At 38.2% G+C, this 20,782-nt stretch overlaps 1 protein-coding gene across 2 annotated transcripts in view; it reads left to right on the forward strand.

Annotated features, from left to right (window-relative positions):
* The first annotated feature begins 977 nt into the window (after positions 1–977).
* LOC116712572 (B-cadherin-like) overlaps positions 978–20,782 on the forward strand; it is a 108,441-nt gene continuing 88,636 nt past the window's right edge. Inside the window, exons 1-18 of one of the 2 annotated variants that reach the window (XM_032552375.1) lie at positions 978–1,245; positions 2,005–2,119; positions 3,592–3,680; positions 4,818–4,988; positions 8,514–8,636; positions 8,830–8,985; positions 9,962–10,106; positions 11,332–11,504; positions 12,290–12,418; positions 14,910–15,095; positions 16,016–16,260; positions 16,650–16,792; positions 17,119–17,210; positions 17,901–18,033; positions 18,865–19,086; positions 19,483–19,619; positions 19,820–19,963; positions 20,062–20,746. In XM_032552375.1, coding sequence (XP_032408266.1) covers positions 1,195–1,245; positions 2,005–2,119; positions 3,592–3,680; positions 4,818–4,988; positions 8,514–8,636; positions 8,830–8,985; positions 9,962–10,106; positions 11,332–11,504; positions 12,290–12,418; positions 14,910–15,095; positions 16,016–16,260; positions 16,650–16,792; positions 17,119–17,210; positions 17,901–18,033; positions 18,865–19,086; positions 19,483–19,619; positions 19,820–19,963; positions 20,062–20,274 — 2,667 coding nt within the window. In that variant the 5' untranslated portion in view covers positions 978–1,194 and the 3' untranslated portion in view covers positions 20,275–20,746. Of the gene's footprint in view, positions 1,246–2,004; positions 2,120–3,591; positions 3,681–4,817; positions 4,989–8,513; positions 8,637–8,829; positions 8,986–9,961; positions 10,107–11,331; positions 11,505–12,289; positions 12,419–14,909; positions 15,096–16,015; positions 16,261–16,649; positions 16,793–17,118; positions 17,211–17,900; positions 18,034–18,864; positions 19,087–19,482; positions 19,620–19,819; positions 19,964–20,061; positions 20,747–20,782 lie in introns of those variants that run through there. The other variant, XM_032552374.1, reaches the window with a different exon arrangement.

Genomic DNA, 20,782 nt, shown 5'->3' on the forward strand with positions numbered 1-20,782 from the left:
TATATTTTTATATATACATCTCAATAATATTTGTAAGTACTTTGTAAATAGTGTCTATTAATTAGACTCCATTATATAACATTTCAATCAAACACTTTCAGTGTTTACATACATGATATTTTATGCTTACTAAGTATGCCATAGGTGCCTTAATAATCTTTTACTATTTTGTTAAAAAGACAAAAAAATAAATAATTAACCTATCCTTTTAGCGGAACTTACTGTAACTTTGTTTAACAAAGTAATAAATATTCTTTTCATGCCTCAAAACATGAAATGTTGACAGTTTAGTGACGGTTCTGGTTCTGCATCAAAAACATTATTTGTCCTGAACACTAAATCTAGAAGGTCTGCTCAGTGTTAAATCTCTCTGAATATGACCTTTTTTTCTCAGTTCTTTAACAAAAACACGGAAGCTGTCTTTACTCAATCCATTTTCAGATGCAAATTCTATCAGCCGACTTCATGTTAAACTGCAGGGAGGCTGTGAGCGTCGCGAATTAATATGCCGTATTTTTATGAGCTTTTGCTCATTTGTAAATGAGTGGGAATCGATCCCAGTAGAACCACGCTGAGGGTTGCACTCCACACATGGTGCAGGCTCTTCACTAACCGAGCCACCCAGTGTCCTCGCTCTTCCTGTTTTGCCAGGTTGCCGCATGTGAGAGCTTTAAGATCATTTGTTGTATTAGATCAGCAATATATGGTGATATGAATCATCATTCTGACGGTAGATTGCAAAGTGAAAATAAAACTGTGGCCGGAAAATATTCAAATAAGTGTTCTACACAGCTCTCTTTTGGTACTTGTGGGCGTGTGCGTGTGTGTGTGTGTGCGGGTGTGTGCTTGTCTAGGTATGCGGTGAACTTTCGGGGCTGTGTGTACTTACCTGTGGGTAGGTGTGCAATAGTTGTTTCCTTACTAATGCATTAAATACCTACAAACCTTGTGGTACCTGCCACTTCAGTTTTGCTCTGTTTCCGTGACCATACAAAGAATCCGGAACAAGTTCACCTGTAACATGATAAACACTGAAACCACCCACAGCAGCTCATCCACACGCTGACACCTCTTCAGAAAACATCCCAGAGAGGCTCTGCATATCAAGTTTACAGATAAGATCTACACATTTAGTTTTGTTTTCTTCCTTCCTTTTCTTTGGTGAAGAGTTTTGACAGAAGGTTTTCCACACAAATGGGAACCAATTGGCTCATTATTTGGAGCGTTGCGATCACTTTATTTCAGGTAAGACTTCCTCTTCTCATCCCAAATAATATCCGTTGTGTCAAATATTTGTTTAATAAAATGTACATCTTTTAAAGACATTTTCTTCCCTCTTTTGTCAGAATGGTTGTTTTTTTAAAAGTATGTTTCAATATTTTTTCTCTATGTCCTTCTTGCATCAAATAGTAATTTATGTTGCGAAATCATCTATTTGTTGTAATTTAATTTAAAATAACATATTACAAATTTATCACACATGGTTTGCTGTGAACCAGCTGCTTCTGTTGAAGTTCATGGTAGATCCACAGTAAACTCATTGCAGTTGTTGGCTAAAATATCCGTTAATAAAATCTTTTCAACTGTAAGGGTTATACAATGTTTCTCAAATGAAAGGAACTGGTTTATTTTAAATTAACTTAGTTAGGAGATAATTTACTCACATAAAGAAAAGGGAGGCATTTCCTTTTAACTCATTTAAAGGTACTGGTCTCCCATTACTGCTTGTCTTTAGCGTTTTAATGAATGCTACAGTTCTGACTTTTGATACCCAGGAACAAAACATTTCTTCCTGCCAAAACAGCCGTTTCTATAGTTTCGTCTTTGTGGGTTTTTTTTTCTTCTTCTTCTTTTACTGTTTAAATATTTTCTAAAGACAATTTCAAAACACTCTTTGATTTAACATTATTTCATTCACTGCCAAATATGTTCAGGTTTCAATTACTAAGGTTCCGCAGCAACAAACAGCTTGATGTTCTGCTGGGTTTCGTTCTTCTCATTCAGGCCTCCACAGTTGCGGCTGCAGAGGAGTCATCATGTGTGCCTGGGTTTCAGTCCAAGCTGTTGATATTGAATGTGACCCACAAGCACCTGAGACGTGGCACAATACTGGGCAAAGGTGAGAACATTTCATCAAGTCATCTGCTCACTCACTCTTCATACTCACATTCTCAAAATGGGATAAAATCTTATTATTTAATATGACCTTTTATCTGAATAAGAGGTCAATGGTCATTGATTGCCTGAATTATGAGCAGGCAGTCATTAGGAAAGCCGTAGATCTCACGGTCTCAGGTTTTATTTTGTACTCATGCTTCAACGCTTCCCCCATCAGGGTAAAACATGCTCCCAAACCTGCTTTTCAGGTTTTGCTTTTAAGGGTTCAGGATGTTAGCTGCCATAGCCCCAAGCAACAGGCATCTGAGAATGTACATATAAACTGTACATGTGTACTAACAAATACTAGACAGCTGTTTCTTGAATTACCACTTAGCCATTGATTTGTTTGCTTACACTTTTTCTCCAAAATAAAAAGACGTGCACGCTACTAAACTTGGTATAGTAGAGTGCGTTTATGATAGATAGCATTTCGCAATCTTTTTAATGAAATCGTTATGCGGTCAAATGATAAAGGTTGTTGTCGTCTTTCTGGTTGGTATAGAAGTAGCGTGAGCGTTTCACATTCTTCCAGAGTTACTTTAGTTGGAAATGATTTGATCATTCCTGTTCCGGCACATTGTTGTCTCAGACGCTTCACTACGTTTTTACGTGCATCGTCATGATTTCAGATGTTGAGTTTCTGTGGTCTGTACTGCACTTCAGTCATACTAGCTCAACAAATTTTAAAAAGAGAGAATCAGTTAAAAAAATTAATTGTATTTTTTCCAATTTAAAATGTGTTCCTTTTTAAACAAGATCAAGTAAAATTTTATGCTCCATTAGAACTTTTACATTTCATCTGTGTTTCTGGTTTCGTACATTTCGTTGTTATTTACTTTGGTCTTAGTTCATCCCTTAGTTTATTTCTTCTGGAATCTCTTTGTACTTTATCTCCTTAGCTTGTCTCAGAGTGTGTATACATAGATCAGATTTATATCATATATTCCGGACTATAAGCCGCTACTTTTCCCCCCACACTTTGAACCATGAGGCTTTTCGCCCGGTGCGGCTTTTCTGTGGATTTTTCTTCAACCTGAACTCTTTAGCAGGAAGTGAATCATTGGAAGTCAAAATTGGAAATCAAAGAATAAAGCGCTAATTTTCATGTAGAGCAAGCACATGCTAAGCAGCAGGCACGACGGAGAAATTTCTTCAAACTCATATCCCCTCATCATGGAAACAACACAAAGAAGTTCATATGATGCAGCTTGTAAGTTGAAGGCTATCGATCTGGCAGTAGTATCGAGGAATTTTAATAATCGAGGTACTGGAGTCATTCAAGGAATCGTTTCAGCCTTTATCAATTAATACCTATGATGTTTTTTTTTATTATTTTTATTTTAATTCTGACATAATTTCCTAATAGACATAATTCCCAGTAGCAGTTTCTAATGTACATGTTTAACATTTTGTTATTTTGTTGATTTCCAGTTGGCTTCGCTGACTGCTCAGGCCACACAAGATCCCTTTTCAGCTCTGATGACAACCGTTTTCTGGTCCGGACAGATGGGCTGTTAATGGTGAGTACAAACAGGCCGAACCCAGACAATATATAATCATCTAGAAGCCTTAAAATAACTGGATTATAATCTGTGTTAATTGGCCACTACTGGTGTATTTAGATTTAAAAAAAACAACTTGCACAATATAAAACTTACAATGTGTTTAAATGCCAGGATAATTTTGTGTCCAGGCAACGTTAATTGTTATCACTATGTTATTCTTAGCTTTCTAGTATTTGAATATATTCAACATTTTGTTATAAAATGCAACTTCTACTCATTAGTTGTGGAAACCATGTCATTAGTTTGTCCGTGCTCAAAAATATTCAAACTCTAAGCATAACTTTGATTTCATAACATAGTTTCTCAAATGACACAGGAAAATATGTTCCAAATATGTTTTTGGTATTGCAACAATCAAACATTTTAGAAAATGCATGTTAAAGCTGCAGTATGTAAGTATGTATGTCGTGACAATTCGGTATGAGACAGAACACTGGGAGAAGGCTTCTCTGCCTAAGACCTGCCTCTCGCTTTGATTGGTTGGTTGTTTTTGGTCGGGATCAGTGCAGTTCTTCAATTATAGCTCTGGGGAGGAGGTGGAGGAGATCGATTGTTTTTTCACAGATTATCTGTCTCATAGTAAACTGTCACGCCATGGTGACCGTTTTAACAAATGAAAAAAATATACTTTTTATAAGATGGACTGGTGACCCCAGTAGGGATAAGTGTGTAAAGATGATGGGTGGATGGATGGATGGATGGATGGATATTTTTTATAAAAGTTACATACTGCAGCCTTTATCAATATCATATACTCAAATCTATCGCTGCCTTAAGTATGAAGAATTTTGATCCTACCTCCATCACTCCATCTCAAGAGTCCCAAGAGACTTTAGTTGGTCTAATCAGCCCCATACCTCTGCCCTAAGTTGAAGGATGGCGTGCCCTGGTTCCTATAGTAACACTGAGGGGCTAATGTAAGGTGTACAAACAGTGTTACATTTTGTAATATTTTGAATTGTTTCCATAGAATTAGTTTGGGAACCCAGACTGGTAGAAAAATTGTACTAATCAAGAGTCCCATGAACTCATCCCAGCAGAGATGAGTTCATGGACACTGAGCTAATGACAGTGGTTCTTGGCCTAATGCAGGTAAAGAGACAGGTCATTCTTCATGAGGGGAACCAGCGCTTCTCCATCCACTCCCTGACTGCACGAGGTCAGAAGCTGACTCTTCCTGTCATGGTTTTGTACCGACGGATTCACCACAGGAACAACGAGCCGCTCGATCACACTGAAATGAGTTCCACTAATGACACAAAGGTAGGTTTAGAGATTCTTAGTGTAGTTCAGTTCCCTCAGGTTAAAATGAAACAATTCATGTTCATAGTTCAAAGCTCGAACATAAAGTAGTGATTCTTCATCCATCGTTTTATCTCAGCTAAGTCTGAACATATCAGTTGTCGTCATGCAGCATTTTCACCTAAAAAAATAATTTAGGTGAAAATTACTTTAATAGGAGAAGTTTCACATAACTTAGAAGTTGGTGTAAAACTAATGTTTGTTTTATCCACATAAATTATCTTGCTCAGCAGTAAATTAATATATCGCCAGCTACACCTTAGAGTATCTCATTGATAAATTAATGCAGTAGCCATGTAGCCTGATGTAAAAAGATTTCGCTAGACAATGTCAAATATTTGTACGTTTTGATTACTGTAATCAAACGTTATCAAACACATCGTTTTGCAGCCAAAAAGCTCTGAAATGTTTAGGGCCAACCATTAGAATCAGCTCATTTAAAGTTAAAGCTCAGTTTCACACAAATACAAAGATGCTAGCTAAATGCTTGGCTGTTGAACTGGACCATTCATGTTGCTGTCAAGCCGTTTCTATTAGCAGCTCCACAAATCTTTCTGATAAACATTACATTACTAAAACTCATGAAAACATACCTTTATCTTGGCTTTTTTTTCTATTCTTCCTCTTTCTTTTTCTCTCTCTCTAAGGAGAAATCCTTTTTTGAGATTGTTTTGCTAACTCATCTTCCACTGGAGCTTTGGAGTTTTATGTGCACGTTGCACGGCAGCTCATGTTACTGGTACATCGTGACCTAGTAGGTCACCACAATACATTGCAAAACAATTAATTTTTTTAATTTTTCTTGTCCATATAAAAATAATTTCTGCATACATTATCAAATATATATTATTGTAAAAAAAAAAATCCCTACTTTATAATAAAATTGTGTGTTTTTGTTAATATAATCACATAGAAGTCATTACAAAAAAAAAAATCACTTCCACTTAGTCTGAGTTTGCTTATGCCTGAGAATCATGGCAGAAAAATGGATGAATATGCACTTTAAAATATTAGTTTTAATTTGTACCCACATAGGCAGCCAGGTTATTGCAGTTTTTTATTCTGTGCCTTCCAACAGATTTGCTTGTTTCTCTGTTTATTGAACAGAACACATTTATGAAATGATTTGTTATGGCCATGAGCCGCTGTTTATGAGTGCGTATTTTGATGTAATAAATGCTTGTGTTCAATATTCCTCTGTGTGTTTGAGATTGTGCTATCATCCATCTCCGGGTAAATGTTACAAATGTTTGATTGTCTGCTGTCACTACGTGGACAAACACGTAGTGACAGCAGACAATCGGCTGCATTCTGTCGTTGACTTTACAGCAACTCCTCATAACGAGTATGCATGTAGTGACAGTGGAGAGGAAAAACTCCCCTTTAATAAAATACAGAGAAATCCTGGAGGACAATTTGATTCCATCTGCTAGAGAACTGCGGCTTTGGAGAGCATTTATCCTTAAAGCAAAACTATGGCCCTAAGCATTTGGTTAAAGCTACACAGAAATGGTTTGAAGACAACAAGGCGGATGTTCTTGAGTGGCCCAGTCAAAGACCCGACCTCAGTCAAATAGGGAAGTTTTGGTTGTACTTCAAAAGGGCTGTTCACAGCTGATCCCCACCAACCTGACAGAGCTTGAACAGTTTCAAAGGAAGAATGGAGTAAATTTGCAGCCTCCAGATGTTAACGTCTGACAGAGTGTGATCCACACAGACTCAGGCTAAGTCAGCAGTTTCATAAGGCCCCCAGGGCTTCAGGGGCCCCATAAATGCTAATATTTTAACTCCAATCACAGATGTATAAATTGTAACATTTGTTTAATAAGATATCAATGTTGCTAAGTTTGATTGAATGGTTTCAGCATACATAATTTAAAATATTTTAAATTGTTTCATAATTAAATGTAAGATTTTAAGGCGCTGGCAAGTTTGCTTTGTAAAGGCTCAAAGAACAACATTCATAGTTAAACTGTTTTGTTACCATAGCAACAATCTGATTGAGTTTAATCTGTGTTTGTTCACAAATACAAATTAGTAAACTGCAGTTATACTGTAACTTATTGCTTTTTAGGTTTTAGGTTATTGCTACTCCCCTCCTCCCAGATTTCACTAAATCTAACACAAAGGTTATTAGAGGTGCTCGGTGTTTTTAGCGGCAAGAGGGGCCCCCAAGTCAAATTCTGCTCAAGGCCTCATGCAGCCTTGGACAGGCCCTGCATGAGTTAAATCCGCTGCACTGCGGAGAAATGCGCAACAAACGGGAGATTTAATTAAATGCTGCTAATGTGATGTTAGTAGCTCTTCCATTTCGTGTCTGTTGAGTTTTTTGTTGTTTTTTTACCCCTCCAGGGGCTCTTTTGTGGGCTCTAGAGTCCCTTTTTACAAAGTAGGCTGACAGGAAAGGGGGGAAGACATGCGGTAAATGTCGTCGGGTCTGGGAGTCGAACCCACGACAGCCGCGTCGAGGACTTGAGGCCTCCAAATGTGGGTCGCGCTACGCCCTACGCCACCACGGCACGCCCGTGTCTGTTGAGTTTTTAATCAGAGTCACAGAAATTGTTTTGGTTGGTCGAGTTTATGGGACGAGTTTCTCAGACCTTTGTGCGGCCGCTCGACTAAGTGAACAGGACGCTTTATTTTATTGGGACGTCACAAACGTTTGATCGTCAATGCCTCAAGACTCTGAAACCGATCGATTGAAATCCCTAGGAGAAGTTTGATCAAATGCAGGGGCTGTAAACGAGGTGAAATGAGGTCAAAATTGGAACTTCAATCCAAAATGGTCAACTTTCTGTTTGGTGTTGTGCATGGCTGCAAGAGACTTTTCTGTAGGTCTTGGGGAGTTCTAGTAGTGGACCAGATTGTATGCCTGCACAATAAATATTAATGCGCAGGGTGTTTTGAAAATTGCCGAGTGGTGCAGTTGAGCCGTTTCTATTCCAAATTTTGCGATAATGTTAAAATGCGGAGATTTCATGCAGGGATGCTAAGTTCACCAAGTCTGGTGAGTTTTCAGATATGTTTAGGCCTCCAAAAAGCCAATTTGTTTAAACTGAACCATAATAAAAACATTACAATAAGCCGACTCAGCGCTTCGCTGCTTGGGCTTAAATATGAAACATCCAAGGAAGTGAATGCTCTTTGTGAGCTCTGTACTTATGTAACCCTCACACTACCAAGGAGCTGTGTTGTGTTGAACAAATGCTTTTTAAAGCAGAGATGTTTTTCTGTGAAACACTGCCACTTTGTGGCTGTATTTAACATTTTCTGCTTCCATTCTTTTTTTTTGTGTACTGTCTTCATGTCCCACATGTCTTTTTATGACTGGTTCATTTGAACTTCTGGCCCACAGAAAATTTATATTAAGAGCTTCATGTCAGACGGCAACTTTATTGTGTTAAATTTGAAGTCGGGATGCATTTGTCTATCTGGAGGCCATTTAGTTTCAGTAGTTTACTGATTAAAATATATTTGTTTCCACAGGTTCCCATTCTGTATTTCCCAAAATCTAATCCAGGACTAAAGAGGAGGAAGAGAGCCTGGTCTATCCCTCCCATTGGTTTTCCTGAGAATTTCAGAGGACCTTATCCCCATTCTCTTGCTCAGGTTGGAGAAATTAAAATGTATATGGTTGTGCTTGTATGTATTTGTGTATGAATGAATGAAATTGGAAAAATGACATTCAGTGTAATTTTATTTGCTCTTTCAATTATACCTTGTATTTTAAGATTTATTCCTCCACTATGTTTTGTGCTTTGTTTAAATGTGTCTCGATATAACCTTGGTCTTTGTTGTCCAGATTCGCTCTGATGAAGATAAAGTGAAGAAGATCTATTACAGAATCACTGGACCTGGAGCAGATCAGCCTCCTGTTGGTCTTTTCACCATGGATAGAGTCACTGGTCATCTGTATGTCACACAGGAACTGGACAGAGAGAAACAGGACAAGTACATGGTCAGTGTTTTGTGTTGTAGCTTTAAGCCTGACACTTTTCTATTCGCTATTTGTTAAAGATTCTAGTTAAGGTAAAGTAATTTTATTTATATAGCTCATTTTCAGCAGTAAGACAGTTCAAAGTGCTTCGCATGAATTAGACCGAAATACAAACAAAAGAATAAAGGAAAGACCACAAAGAAAAACAGAAAAGTATAAATTAGATATTGGTTTTCCATGTTTGGTAAGATTAGTGAGGCATGAAACTAAATGTTGGTTCTCTGTGTTTTATTCTATAAAGTTGATGGTGCTAAATGTTGATCTAAGGCAGTGGTTCCCAAAGATTTTCTGGGCCCCCCTATGGACTACAATAAAATCCCCCAAAAAGAAAAAAAATCAACTGACATAAACCTATACACATATTTTATTTTCAAACTCCACTGAAGTTTATTTCACACTTCAGGTTGCAACAAAACTACAAACCATCTTTACAGTAAAACACTTTTGTGTAACTGTTTTTTGGGTTTTTTTTAATTCATCCATACCGCTTCCCGTGCCCCCCTGCAATGGCACGGCGCCGTCTATAGGGGGCGCGCCCCACACGTTGGGAACCACTGATCTAAGGTAATGAGTTAGGAGTTTCTCTGGATTCTAAGTTTGTTCTAATTCCCAGTTTGCTCTGGGTTGAGTGAAGTATCCTTTTGTTTTAATAGGTTTGATTTCTGTTCTGGGTTGAGTGAAATATATAAACTAATAAGAATAAGTAATTCATCATTTATAAACCAGTAGAGGGTTCTCTGGATTATTGTTAAGACTGATTACAATTAATTTTCTGAAACAATTCTCAAGTTTACAAAAATGCTCAAATTGTTTGCCATCTGTGATTAAATATATTGAAAAAAGTTTGTAAAATGGAAAAATAAAATATACCCTAAATGCAACATAAAACTAAAGTGACCATATTGTTTTAATATGTTGAAATTTTAATTTTTTACAGCTTCAAGCTCTTGCCAAGACAGAGGGTGGTGCAAATGCAGAGGAGCCTACGGATATTATGATCAATGTAATTGACCTGAATGACAACAAACCTGTTTTCAATCAGTCTACCTATAAGGGAGAAGTTCCAGAGGCTTCAGAAAAAGGTAAAGTCCCAGGATTCAGATAATGAACATGCAAAAAGAAAATGTTCTACTTTATGCAAACAAAATTGTTAGTATGCTTTGAACTGTTGGCAAGATCCTTTGAACAATTTTAAGACTACCTATAATTGGTGCATGCAAAGGGACCTATTATGCAAAAATGACTTTTTGCACTTTTTCGCTGTTAGTTGTTTTGATGGACAGCGGAAAAAGTCTAGCTGTCCGTCTAGCTGTCTGTTTATATTATATATATATATATATATACTGTATATATATACAGTATATATATACTGTATATATATACAGTATATATATATACTGTATATATGTGTGTGTGTGAGGGGGGGGTGCGGGCGTGTGTGTGTTAACAGTGGTGACATATGCACTAACTTGATGCACAGCTGTGGAGGCATCACGAGCAGCAATCCTGCTGTGTGGACAGCCCTGTGCACACAGCAGTGAATGTTTATAAGAAAGGGACGGTCATTTTGACGTGAAAGCCGTGCAGCTCTGGCCAGACAACCCATCATCGCGTTTGCTCCGTCACTTCCAAGTCCAACAACATGAGCCATGGTCTCCTCACGACTTGACAGCATACGTTTGATTTTTTTCTGTGACGCATTCAGCAGTGCCCGACTAAATTGCATAATTGCCAATGAACACAGTTTCAGACTCTTCTTTCTGTTGAAGTGTCAAGTACATGATTAGCATCTTCTCCACTGCAATATTGGTGGTTTCATCTGCTGCTTTTGTCGTTTTAATGGGTTAAGTTTTCAAATTCTTTGGTTTTCTCGGAAGCCTGTTCGCAGCGTGGTCATCACAATGACACTCAAATCAGAAATCAAAGTTTCTGCTTTTAAAAGTAATTACAATGGGTTTTGGCGCAGGGGTTAAGCACATCCCACCTATGGAGACCTTAGTTCTCAACTCAGTTGTCGCAGGTTCAATTCCCGGCCTGGCGACCTGTGCCGCATGTCTTCCCCATTCTCTCATTACCCACTTTCCTGTCAATTCACTATCAAATAAAGGCCAGTAGAGCCAATAAAACCTTTTAAAAATAATAATTACAATGCTAATTGATTTAAAATCAATCCTTTCCTGATCTAAAATAAACACTTTGTTATATTCATGCCAAATTGTTGTTGAGTTTCTTAGTTCAGAAACTCACCAACTCTTAAATCTAAATAGCTGCTGCTCTCACTGTTGTTTGTTGTTTCCTCTTGATTAGCTTTTGACGTGATTCAGGTTGTGGCCACAGATGCTGATGAGCCAAATAATGACAACTCTGATATCAGGTACCGTATAATGAGTCAGAAGCCAGAGGAGCCCAGTGCCAACATGTTTACCATCAATCCAACAACTGGAGTCATCAGAGTCAACGAAGCTGAACTGGACCGAGAGGTGAGAATTCTGACAGTTTTGGCTCATCTGACTAAAATCAGAATTAGGCTAATGTGTATTTTTATTATGAAACGCACAGATTTGGGAAGATGATGTAGAATTTCAAAAGCAGAAGTTAGAGAGGAAACCTGCTTTGTTCCTTTTGCACCTTGCAATGGAATCACTCAAACGCAAAGCTGCTGTGAATTACAGTAACAAATAAAAATAAATACATATGCCATTGACCTTGCTTGAGTAATACAGAGAAAAAATAGTAAGTAAATTGGCAAAATGCTTGAGTAAAATAGTGATTTCTATTGGTTTAACTAAATCCTGCTCTATTTGGACCATTTCACAATTCAATCTGGTCAGGCATTTAAGAACAGATCATTCAATAATTCCCAAGAATAAAAACTCCAAGAAACAAAGAGTTTCAATATTATTCTTAAATATTATAACTTATAATTAACTGAAGTTGACATGAAAAGAACACAAGGCAATTGTACTGTCCATCATTTCCCCACCTCTCCTGCAGTGTCCTGTATCAGATTCTATGTTCTCTGCTGGAAGCTACAAACACACATACCTGTTGCAGATTTAATTTATAAATTAGCATGATTTCATTAAATCTTTTTTTCTATGTTTCTCAGAATGAGCTCTGTGCTGTTTGTTGGAACCTAAATAATTTCTAAACTAAGTTTTTCTTAAAGGCATCTAAGCTCTGCCTTGATAACTGAGGACTGAAAGTTCAGTGACGATGAACTAAAAGTATCTTGTTTAATTAAAGTCAACATTTCATTCAACAGATAGTCCCAAAGTATGAACTGGAAGTACAGGCAGCTGACGACAAAGGAGAAGGTTTGACTGGATTTACCAAAGTGATTATCAAAGTTACGGACCGCAACGATCACGCTCCAGTCTTTACAGAGTCCAGAGTAAGTACAACACATGACTGCTTTTTAAAAAAATTTAAACCTGTTGATAGGTATTTTCTGAACCTATATAAAAAGAACCACAGACAACGTTACTTAGTTTTCAACCAAATTCTTGCAATAATTGAGAAGGCACAGAGGATCGGCTCCTACAGACCGATCTTCTTGCCTTCTGCCATTCTGCTGCAGAACTTTTCTTTTTATTAGCAGGGAATTTGAGTGAATGGAAAGTGAGAGAGTGATCTTAACAAAAAGGGGGGCTACCCTGATAACAAGGAAGGGAAAACAGAAATTAAATTCTACACACAGACAATTAGAGGCAACTAAGGAGTATCTCAGGAAGTCCTCCTAAAGAAGCAACTGCAAAAACATGCTTGAGTTCAAGGAAAGGTTAGTTAGTCTTACACACAGTTTAACAAGTTCTTCCTCTCTGAGGTGAGAACACTAAACCTTAAAATATGAAAACAACTAGTAATATAAAACTACTAATGTAAGAAAGATAACAAAACATAATAATTCTAACACCTGTTCATTTGTTAATGGATGGCTTTGTATGAAAGTCTCTACATATAAATTAGTTGCACTTCAAACTTGAACTTTTTTAAATAGAGAACCACCTTACAGATATCAATTTTTTTCATATTTTTAAAATATTGTCTGTTTTGTCCCAAAGAAATTCTCATTTTTGAAGGAGAAAAACCCAAAATATTCAATATTTTTCAAAAATAAACAGCAAAGTTGAATATTTTTGATGTGAATGTTCCAGTCTTGATCAGGTAAAAAAAATAACAGGATTGATGTACAGTATATGCATTATCATTTTTGGAGTAGTAAGAGTTAAAACTGACACTTAAAACATATTTGTCAAAAAAAAAGAAGAATTTTTTGAAGGTAAAAACACCCAAAATATGCAGTATTTTTAACATCACCAAATCATTCCATATATTTACTGATGACCTCCCCTGTAGCTAATCTTGCAGGATTAGCTGCAATAAGTCTGTAAAGAGAGATGAATATAGTCAAAGGCCTGCAGATTCTGGCAAGGGAGAAATCCTGTAGTCAAGATATGAGGAGAAAATTATGATGGAGCCTTTTCATGTGTGGACGACCCCAGGCTTTCACCCCCACCCAGGGGTGAAAGTAAGCCCTGAGTACCACTAAAAGATTTAGCGCCGGTACACAGTACAGGCAAGAGAGGGGCGTGGCTGTCTGCTGTAAAGAAACAGTGGGTGCACTGTGCAGCCATGTTGCACCCATTATGACATTGATGGGTGCCATCAATGTCATAATGGCACCCATCAATGTCATGATGGCATGATGGGTGCCACAGATAATCTGTAGGTTTATCTGTAGGCAATAAGCCTACAGATTATCTCTCTGTCTGGACACAGGATCAATATCACAATTTTTAAAGCTAAAATGAATGGTTATATGCCAGACATGGGAAACTGGGATACACTCCATGCCATGATGTTCAGAATTTAGGTCTCATGGCATCTCCAAGGTGTCAGTATTGCAGCCAGTAGGCTGAAGGAAATACAGCTTCATTTTGTAGTAATTCAAGAGCTACCCAGCTTTTATTGCTTCGCAAAATAATTCATCAGCACAGAAACTCCCAGGAACACAAAGTACACACTTTTAAAGGTAAGGTAATACACTTACCTTAAAGTAGTTTTAATACATTTTAAATCTACTTTCACTCCTGCCCTCACCCCGTTTTTTTTTTATCTCCATGGAGATTTCCCATCATCCATTGCTTCTTCCTCCTCTCAGCTGCAGAGTCCTCCTTTGCCAGGCTGCAATTCCTGCCCCTCATATGAATTTTGACTTCTGCTTATATTTACATCAGACATCCTCATCATCCTCAGACTTGTAATCTGGTAAAATCATCTCCTTTACATCATTGTCGTCTCACCAGGACTATTTGTTTGTTCAATATCTTTATCGCTATGCATTTTGGAAGGTTATAGAACCATTTTCCCATTTGAAAGTTGATCAAATAAATGAGCGAGGCCTGTGGTAATATCAGGGAGGTCATCACACCCAAACAAGTTTTTCTTGTGTTTTGAAGACAGAATCTTGGATTAGTTTGGTTTTCATTGAAAAGTTATTTTAAAATGCTGTGATAACTGTTCACTGAAAATATGTGGTTATAATAGCAGTCAGTGGGACCAAAATGGGACAGAAGGTTTTAAGTGTACACAAAGTGCTTATCTTTTGTTCTGCATACCTTATAATCAAAGGGACAATAATTTTTAAAAGAAAATTTTAAAAAGTCTTGGCCAAGTTTCATAGAATTAACTTTTAGTCCAACTGAGATGTTGAATCAAAAAAAGCAGTAAAGCAGGATTTCCCATTTTGGTCAGCCAAGAATCCCCAAGGGTTAAAGGACAAGTTGTGTAGATAAATATGTATATATGTATGCAAATGTGTGAAGATAATTTGGAATTTGTTGTGGTGAGCAACCTTAAAAATGTCTTCTGTCTCCTCTCAGTATGAGGCCACAGTTGAAGAGAATAAAGTAGACGCTCTAGTTGTTAAGATGTTAGTGAAGGACGGTGATGAGCCTCATACCATGGCCTGGAATGCAAAGTTCAGCATCATTGATGGAGATCCAGGAAATCTGTTTACTGTGGAAACAGGAACAAACAAACAAGAAGGAATCATCACTACTGCTAAGGTAGGAGCCAAAGCCGAACAGTCGACGCTCAGTCACATGGTTTCAGCACACACCTTTCACACAGCGGCGCAGACCTTTTGGGGGACGTCCTCATGCTTCAGTTTACTTCACGCCTCTACCCACTGGGAGTCCCGCTCCCTCCCTGAATTCTCTTTTTTGCTTTTATGAAACAGTCTCAGAGAGGGCGGCACATGTTTCTGCAGACACCCTGCTCCGTGAACAACAACATTAAAATTTCCATCCAGGAGGTTTAGGACATTAGACAGTCTTTTTGTTATAGTAGATATTTAGTGAAGAATCCTATAATTGTACATAATTGCTCATTGTGTCGGGTAAACATTTCTCAAAAGTGTTTATATCTGGGGGGCTGTGGTGGCGTAGGGGCAAAGCACGACTCACGTATTGAGGCCTTAGTCCTCATGGCAGTGGTCACAGGTTCGATTCCAGGCATGGTGACATTTTCCACATGTCTTCCCCCTCTCTCATTACCCTGTTTCCTGCAGAAACAAACACCGTATAGTGGAAGCCAATAGTTGGAGATAAAAATATCAATACTGCTGCCTGAGTATATTTTGGCATAAAATACAGCAACAGACTTCTGACCAATCAGACAACACTTTGCACAGAGCTCTGTCGAAATAATTCAGCCACGGCCTGGTGTTCGGCACGCGGATGACTCTCTGAAAACAAAAGGACATTTTTGTCACACGTCAACGTCAATGACAATGAGAGCTGATTTTACCACTTTGGATGAAATATGTAGGACCTTTTATTGTGTTTTATGTGGGGTAACTCATTGCTACATTTAATACAGTGTGTTGTAGTTCTGCTATGGATTGTACTGTACTATGTCTGTGTCAAAGCTTTAGCACTAATGTCTGATCAGTTGATCAATGATGATCTTTCTTCCACTAAACCAGGGTCTGGACTTTGAGAAAACCAGTAAGCACACTCTACTGGTCACAGTGGAGAATGAGGCTCCTTTTGCTGTCCCCTTGGTCACTTCCACTGCTACAGTGGTGGTGACTGTGGAGGATGTCAATGAACCTCCCATCTTTGAACTCATAGAGAAGCATGTTTCCAAAAGTGAGGATCTTGCTGTGAACAGCACTGTGGTGCGATACACAGCTACTGATCCAGACGTTGGACGCAAACAGAAAGTCATGTAAGGAACCTTTAAACTCTACATTCCATCTGTTTGAAGGGAAATTTGCTACACTTTTTATTTTAGGGTTTATCAGATCTCTTTTCCCCAGCAACAACTGAGCAAACATTAATCTTGAAAACCTTATTACAATGTTTCTTTATGTTGAGCAAATGTTGATTATATGACCAAACATCAACTCCAAATTAACAAATTCAGTCACATTCTGTGCAATTCAATGCAACATTAATCATAATGCAGAACTACATATTAGTAAGTAAGTGCTCTGTCTGCTGAAACCAGCAGAGTCTTATCTAACTCCTCACGTTGTCTCTCATTTCAACATGTGCTACTTTGCTCCACATTATGACGTTGGGCTCATGCTATTTTTTACCGTCCTACATGTGCAGGTATAAGGTGATCAAGGACCAAGGTGACTGGCTCAATGTCGACAAGGAAACTGGAATAATCACAGTGAAAACCCAAATGAACAGAGAATCTCCACTTGTCACGGAGGAGAAATACACAGCCCTGATTGGTGCATATGATGATGGTAGGTGTGAGGGTTAATTGATTTGTACAGCAGCATAAGAGGGCATTTTGGAATCAAATGTGAAGTCAAACCTAATTGAACAGCTTCGTTTATATGGTCGGCTGTGAGCTGAACTCAAATGTAAGACCTCAGACGTTAAGGGTCCTCCACTTCTGTAGCCTTAGGAAGCCTTCTGCTTTAGCTTGCTTTGTGGGACTTCTCTCTAGAAGACTCACAAGTATTGCAGTTTTAGATTTCCTCACCTTGTCACAAGAGTCTCAGTAGATTGTTGAAGCCATCCGTGTCATTGCTCGCGATTTCCTGACCCATGTCTGTCATCTCACCAGATCAGATCCCAGCTACAGGAACCGGTACTTTGATTATTAAGCTGGAAGATGTCAATGACAACGCTCCCACCGTTGTTGAGCGTGATTTTGAGGTACGTCAGCAGAGCATTTTGTTGCTGCATATTTTTCAGCCAGATAAAATCAAATGGAAATCTTTGTTTATTCTTATTTAATTGATTTTTTTCTAATCTCTATTGAATTTTTAAATTTAAAAATCATCAAATATTTACAAGCAACAGTGTCTCAACACCAGCGTGATGTACTCGTACGATTAAAAACATGTAGTTACTCAGAGCCAGTACCACTTTTGTTCTGGGTGTTTCCTCCTGAGCTGGGTTAGAACAAACTCCGTACCAGGTGGTGGTGGTAACACACCAACAAGTTATTTGCTGAAGAAAAAAAATAAGAAGAAGAAAAGAGAAATTAGGCGGCAGGAGGGGGTCAAAATGTCTGTACTAAAAGATATTTGAAGATAAACATGGTAGATACTAAAATACATTTTATTTTGTTATTTATTTTCTCATTTTTATTACTTATTATTTTGTATGTCATGCAGTAGTTTTGATTTGTTTGCGTTTTTTTTTAATTATTATTATTTTGCGATGTATAAGTAAAAACTTATTAACTACTCGGTAGTGGTTCTGGGAATCTACAAGTACCTAAACTGAAGCAGTAGTACTTTGTACTCAGCCTGGAAAAAACTGCCATCGGGACACGCCTACTTACAAGTGTGCTGTAGCATATTCACCAGTGATTCAAATCCATTTTCTTTCCCCCTACAGATGTGTAACAAGAAACCAATTCCTCATGTGCTGAATGTGATGGATAAAGATGGAACAGGTTTTACTTTTCCATACAGTGTCAACCTGCGGCACGATTCAAAGGCTAAGTGGACCGTTAAGATGAACGAGAGTGGTACGTTTACCTTTTATACTAAAATGATTACAAATCTGTTCCTAAGAACAGGAAACGATCCCAACAAATTGAAGAGCGCACCTCTTTCACAAATCGTCTTTCACCTGCAAAGATGTCCCATAGAGACCAACTGATCTGTTCTGTGAACCACTGAAGGTTTGTCAGGTTCGGTGTCTCCAACCCTGGTCCTCCAGGCTCACCGCCCTGCAGGTTTTAGGTGTTTCCTTGCTTCAGCCTGGGTGATCTCAATTCACAGGTTTTTGCTGAACTGCAATCAGCTGAATCAGACGTAGTAAAGCAACGAATCAGCTACAACATACAGGGCCTTGAGGGCCAAGGTTGGGAAACGCTGATAGGGGACGCAGAGGTTTTGATGGACCATTAATAAATCACACAAAGTGTCAAAATAAATGACAGCCAGATGAAAAATATGGTCGACTTGGAGCAGCCTAATGAGTCACAGCTGACCAGGAAGATCCATATCAATCCACTTCACTTCATGTTTTGTTAGATACTTGTTTTTAATTGGAGTTTTTTTTTTTTGGACCCAACTAAAACAGATGGGTCCCTCCTGACTCACTGTTTCTGCTTTCCGCTGCTCTTTAGTTTCCTACAAACCTCCAATATAAAATCTTTGTCTCACCGGGAAAGGAGCTAATGTACAATGTAATTTAAGTTAAAACTGCCGATTTGTTTTCTAGTGCCCCTCTAAACCTCACCCAGGCTGCCACTGGCGTTTTTTTGGGAATCGATTAAAATAAAGATGTGAACTTGAGAAAAATCAAATGGTGTGAAAATTATTTCTGTTTTTTGTTTGTTTGTTGCTTACAGGCACAGGCATTATCGTGAGATTAAAGCCTGATATTGAAGAAGGAACCTACAAGGTGGCCTTGAGTGTTTCAGACAACCAAGGTCTGTCACAGGTCAGCACGGTCACAGCTAACGTGTGCGACTGCACTGGAACACCAATCTGCAAGAAATCAGAACCAAGAGCTGCTGGCTCCAGTTCTTGGGTCATTGCGGGAGTTCTTTTATTGGTGCTGGTGGGAGCTGGTGAGTTTTAAATGTTCATTCATGGATGGATAGAGAAATATTCTCTTTAATCATGAAACTCAAAATAACAACCCACATTGGGACCAGAAAATAACCAACCAAATTCAGTGATGCTGACCAAACAGCAAACAAACGGGAAAATATGCTTTGGTTCTGAAAATTATAATCACAAGTACTGGATAAAGCTGATATTATTTATATTTGTTGTTAAGATACTGACCCATTCGATACATTCCAATACAGTATTATTGAAAAGTCAGTTCATTTCAGTAACTCCATCACCAAGTGAGACACATTTGACAAAGACTGATGTTTTAGCACATCATCACAACATTTAAAATGAACATATTACAAGAAACCAACAACATAATATACAATTTGTGCTCCTGTTTTTAGTGATTGCCTTGACTATGTATTTAAAGTCGAAAGGAAAAAATGAAGCTGGAGTGAAAAGAAATGAAAAAAGTAAAGATGATGACAGGGATGAGCTTATTATCTCTAATGAAGAGGGCGGTGGAGAGAGCATTCAGCAGGTAAACAGTGACATGTCTACAGCTGACACATAAAATGTTGCTACATTTGTTTAAAATCCACAATAAATTGTGATTCCAACATAGTAATAATTGAAAAACATTCGACTTGGCATATTTCTTCCTAACAATTCAAATGGATGATTGCGGATTGGAAAATAGCCCAATATGTTCCTAACGGTAATTCTCCCTCTCTCTGTCAGAGTTATAGTGAGAGTGTTCTCCACTTTGCTCTGACCAACAAGCCTGACATGTCCAGGACCATCATGGCTCCTCCACTTGAAAGCGGTCCCCGGTACAGAACTCGGCCCACCAACCCAGATGAGCTCGGGGATTTTATTGACCATGTGAGCGAAACCCTTGAGAAATGAGAGCAAATGTTTCCCATTGTGTTACGTCTAGTTTTAAACACCAGATTTGTTAACTTTTGTCTGCCATAATTCAGAACCTGAAGGTGGCAGATAACGACCTCACTGCTCCCCCCTACGACTCCCTGCTGGTGTTTGATTTGGAAGGAGGCGGTTCTGAGGCAGAAAAACTCTCGTCTCTGTGCTCCTCGAGCGACGGAGACCAGGACTACGATTCCCTCAGAGAATTTGGCCCTCGCTTCAAGAAACTGGCCGACATGTACGGAGGAGGAGATGATGACATGATGTGAATGTACCAGTACTGAGAAAAATGGCTGCATGCATGCAGTCTGACTGTGACGATGTGTGAAATCGATATCTGTGTGACAATGTGTAATCAGTCCTATTTTTTCCTTTCAGCTGTTCTTCGTTAGGATCTTCAGGTTAAAGCCTTACATTAGTTTTAGTTCTTCATTTATGATTCTATTCTTTATTAGACATACAAACTTGAAAGCTCAGTTTTACTGGTGTGATTTGTGGAGAATGTAACCAATATAGTAAGCACTTTTCCTCTTGTTTTTTTTATTTTTTTTTATTAATCTTTCCATCAGTGTTTATTTTTCAGTACATTAGATCCATGCAAAGTTCTACAGCCATTGTGCCATTAGCAAGAGTTGATGAGGTTGTTTTTGGTTTTTTTGTACAAAAAAAGAGGTCTGCAATATTTGAAGACAACATATGACAAATGCTTTTTAATAAATTCTTTAACTAAATATGTCTTTATTCACTGGTCCTGTGATGGTTTATTGCTTAGGAGAG

The sequence above is a fragment of the Xiphophorus hellerii genome, chromosome 22 (assembly GCF_003331165.1).
Source record: "Xiphophorus hellerii strain 12219 chromosome 22, Xiphophorus_hellerii-4.1, whole genome shotgun sequence".
NCBI lineage: Eukaryota > Metazoa > Chordata > Actinopteri > Cyprinodontiformes > Poeciliidae > Xiphophorus > Xiphophorus hellerii.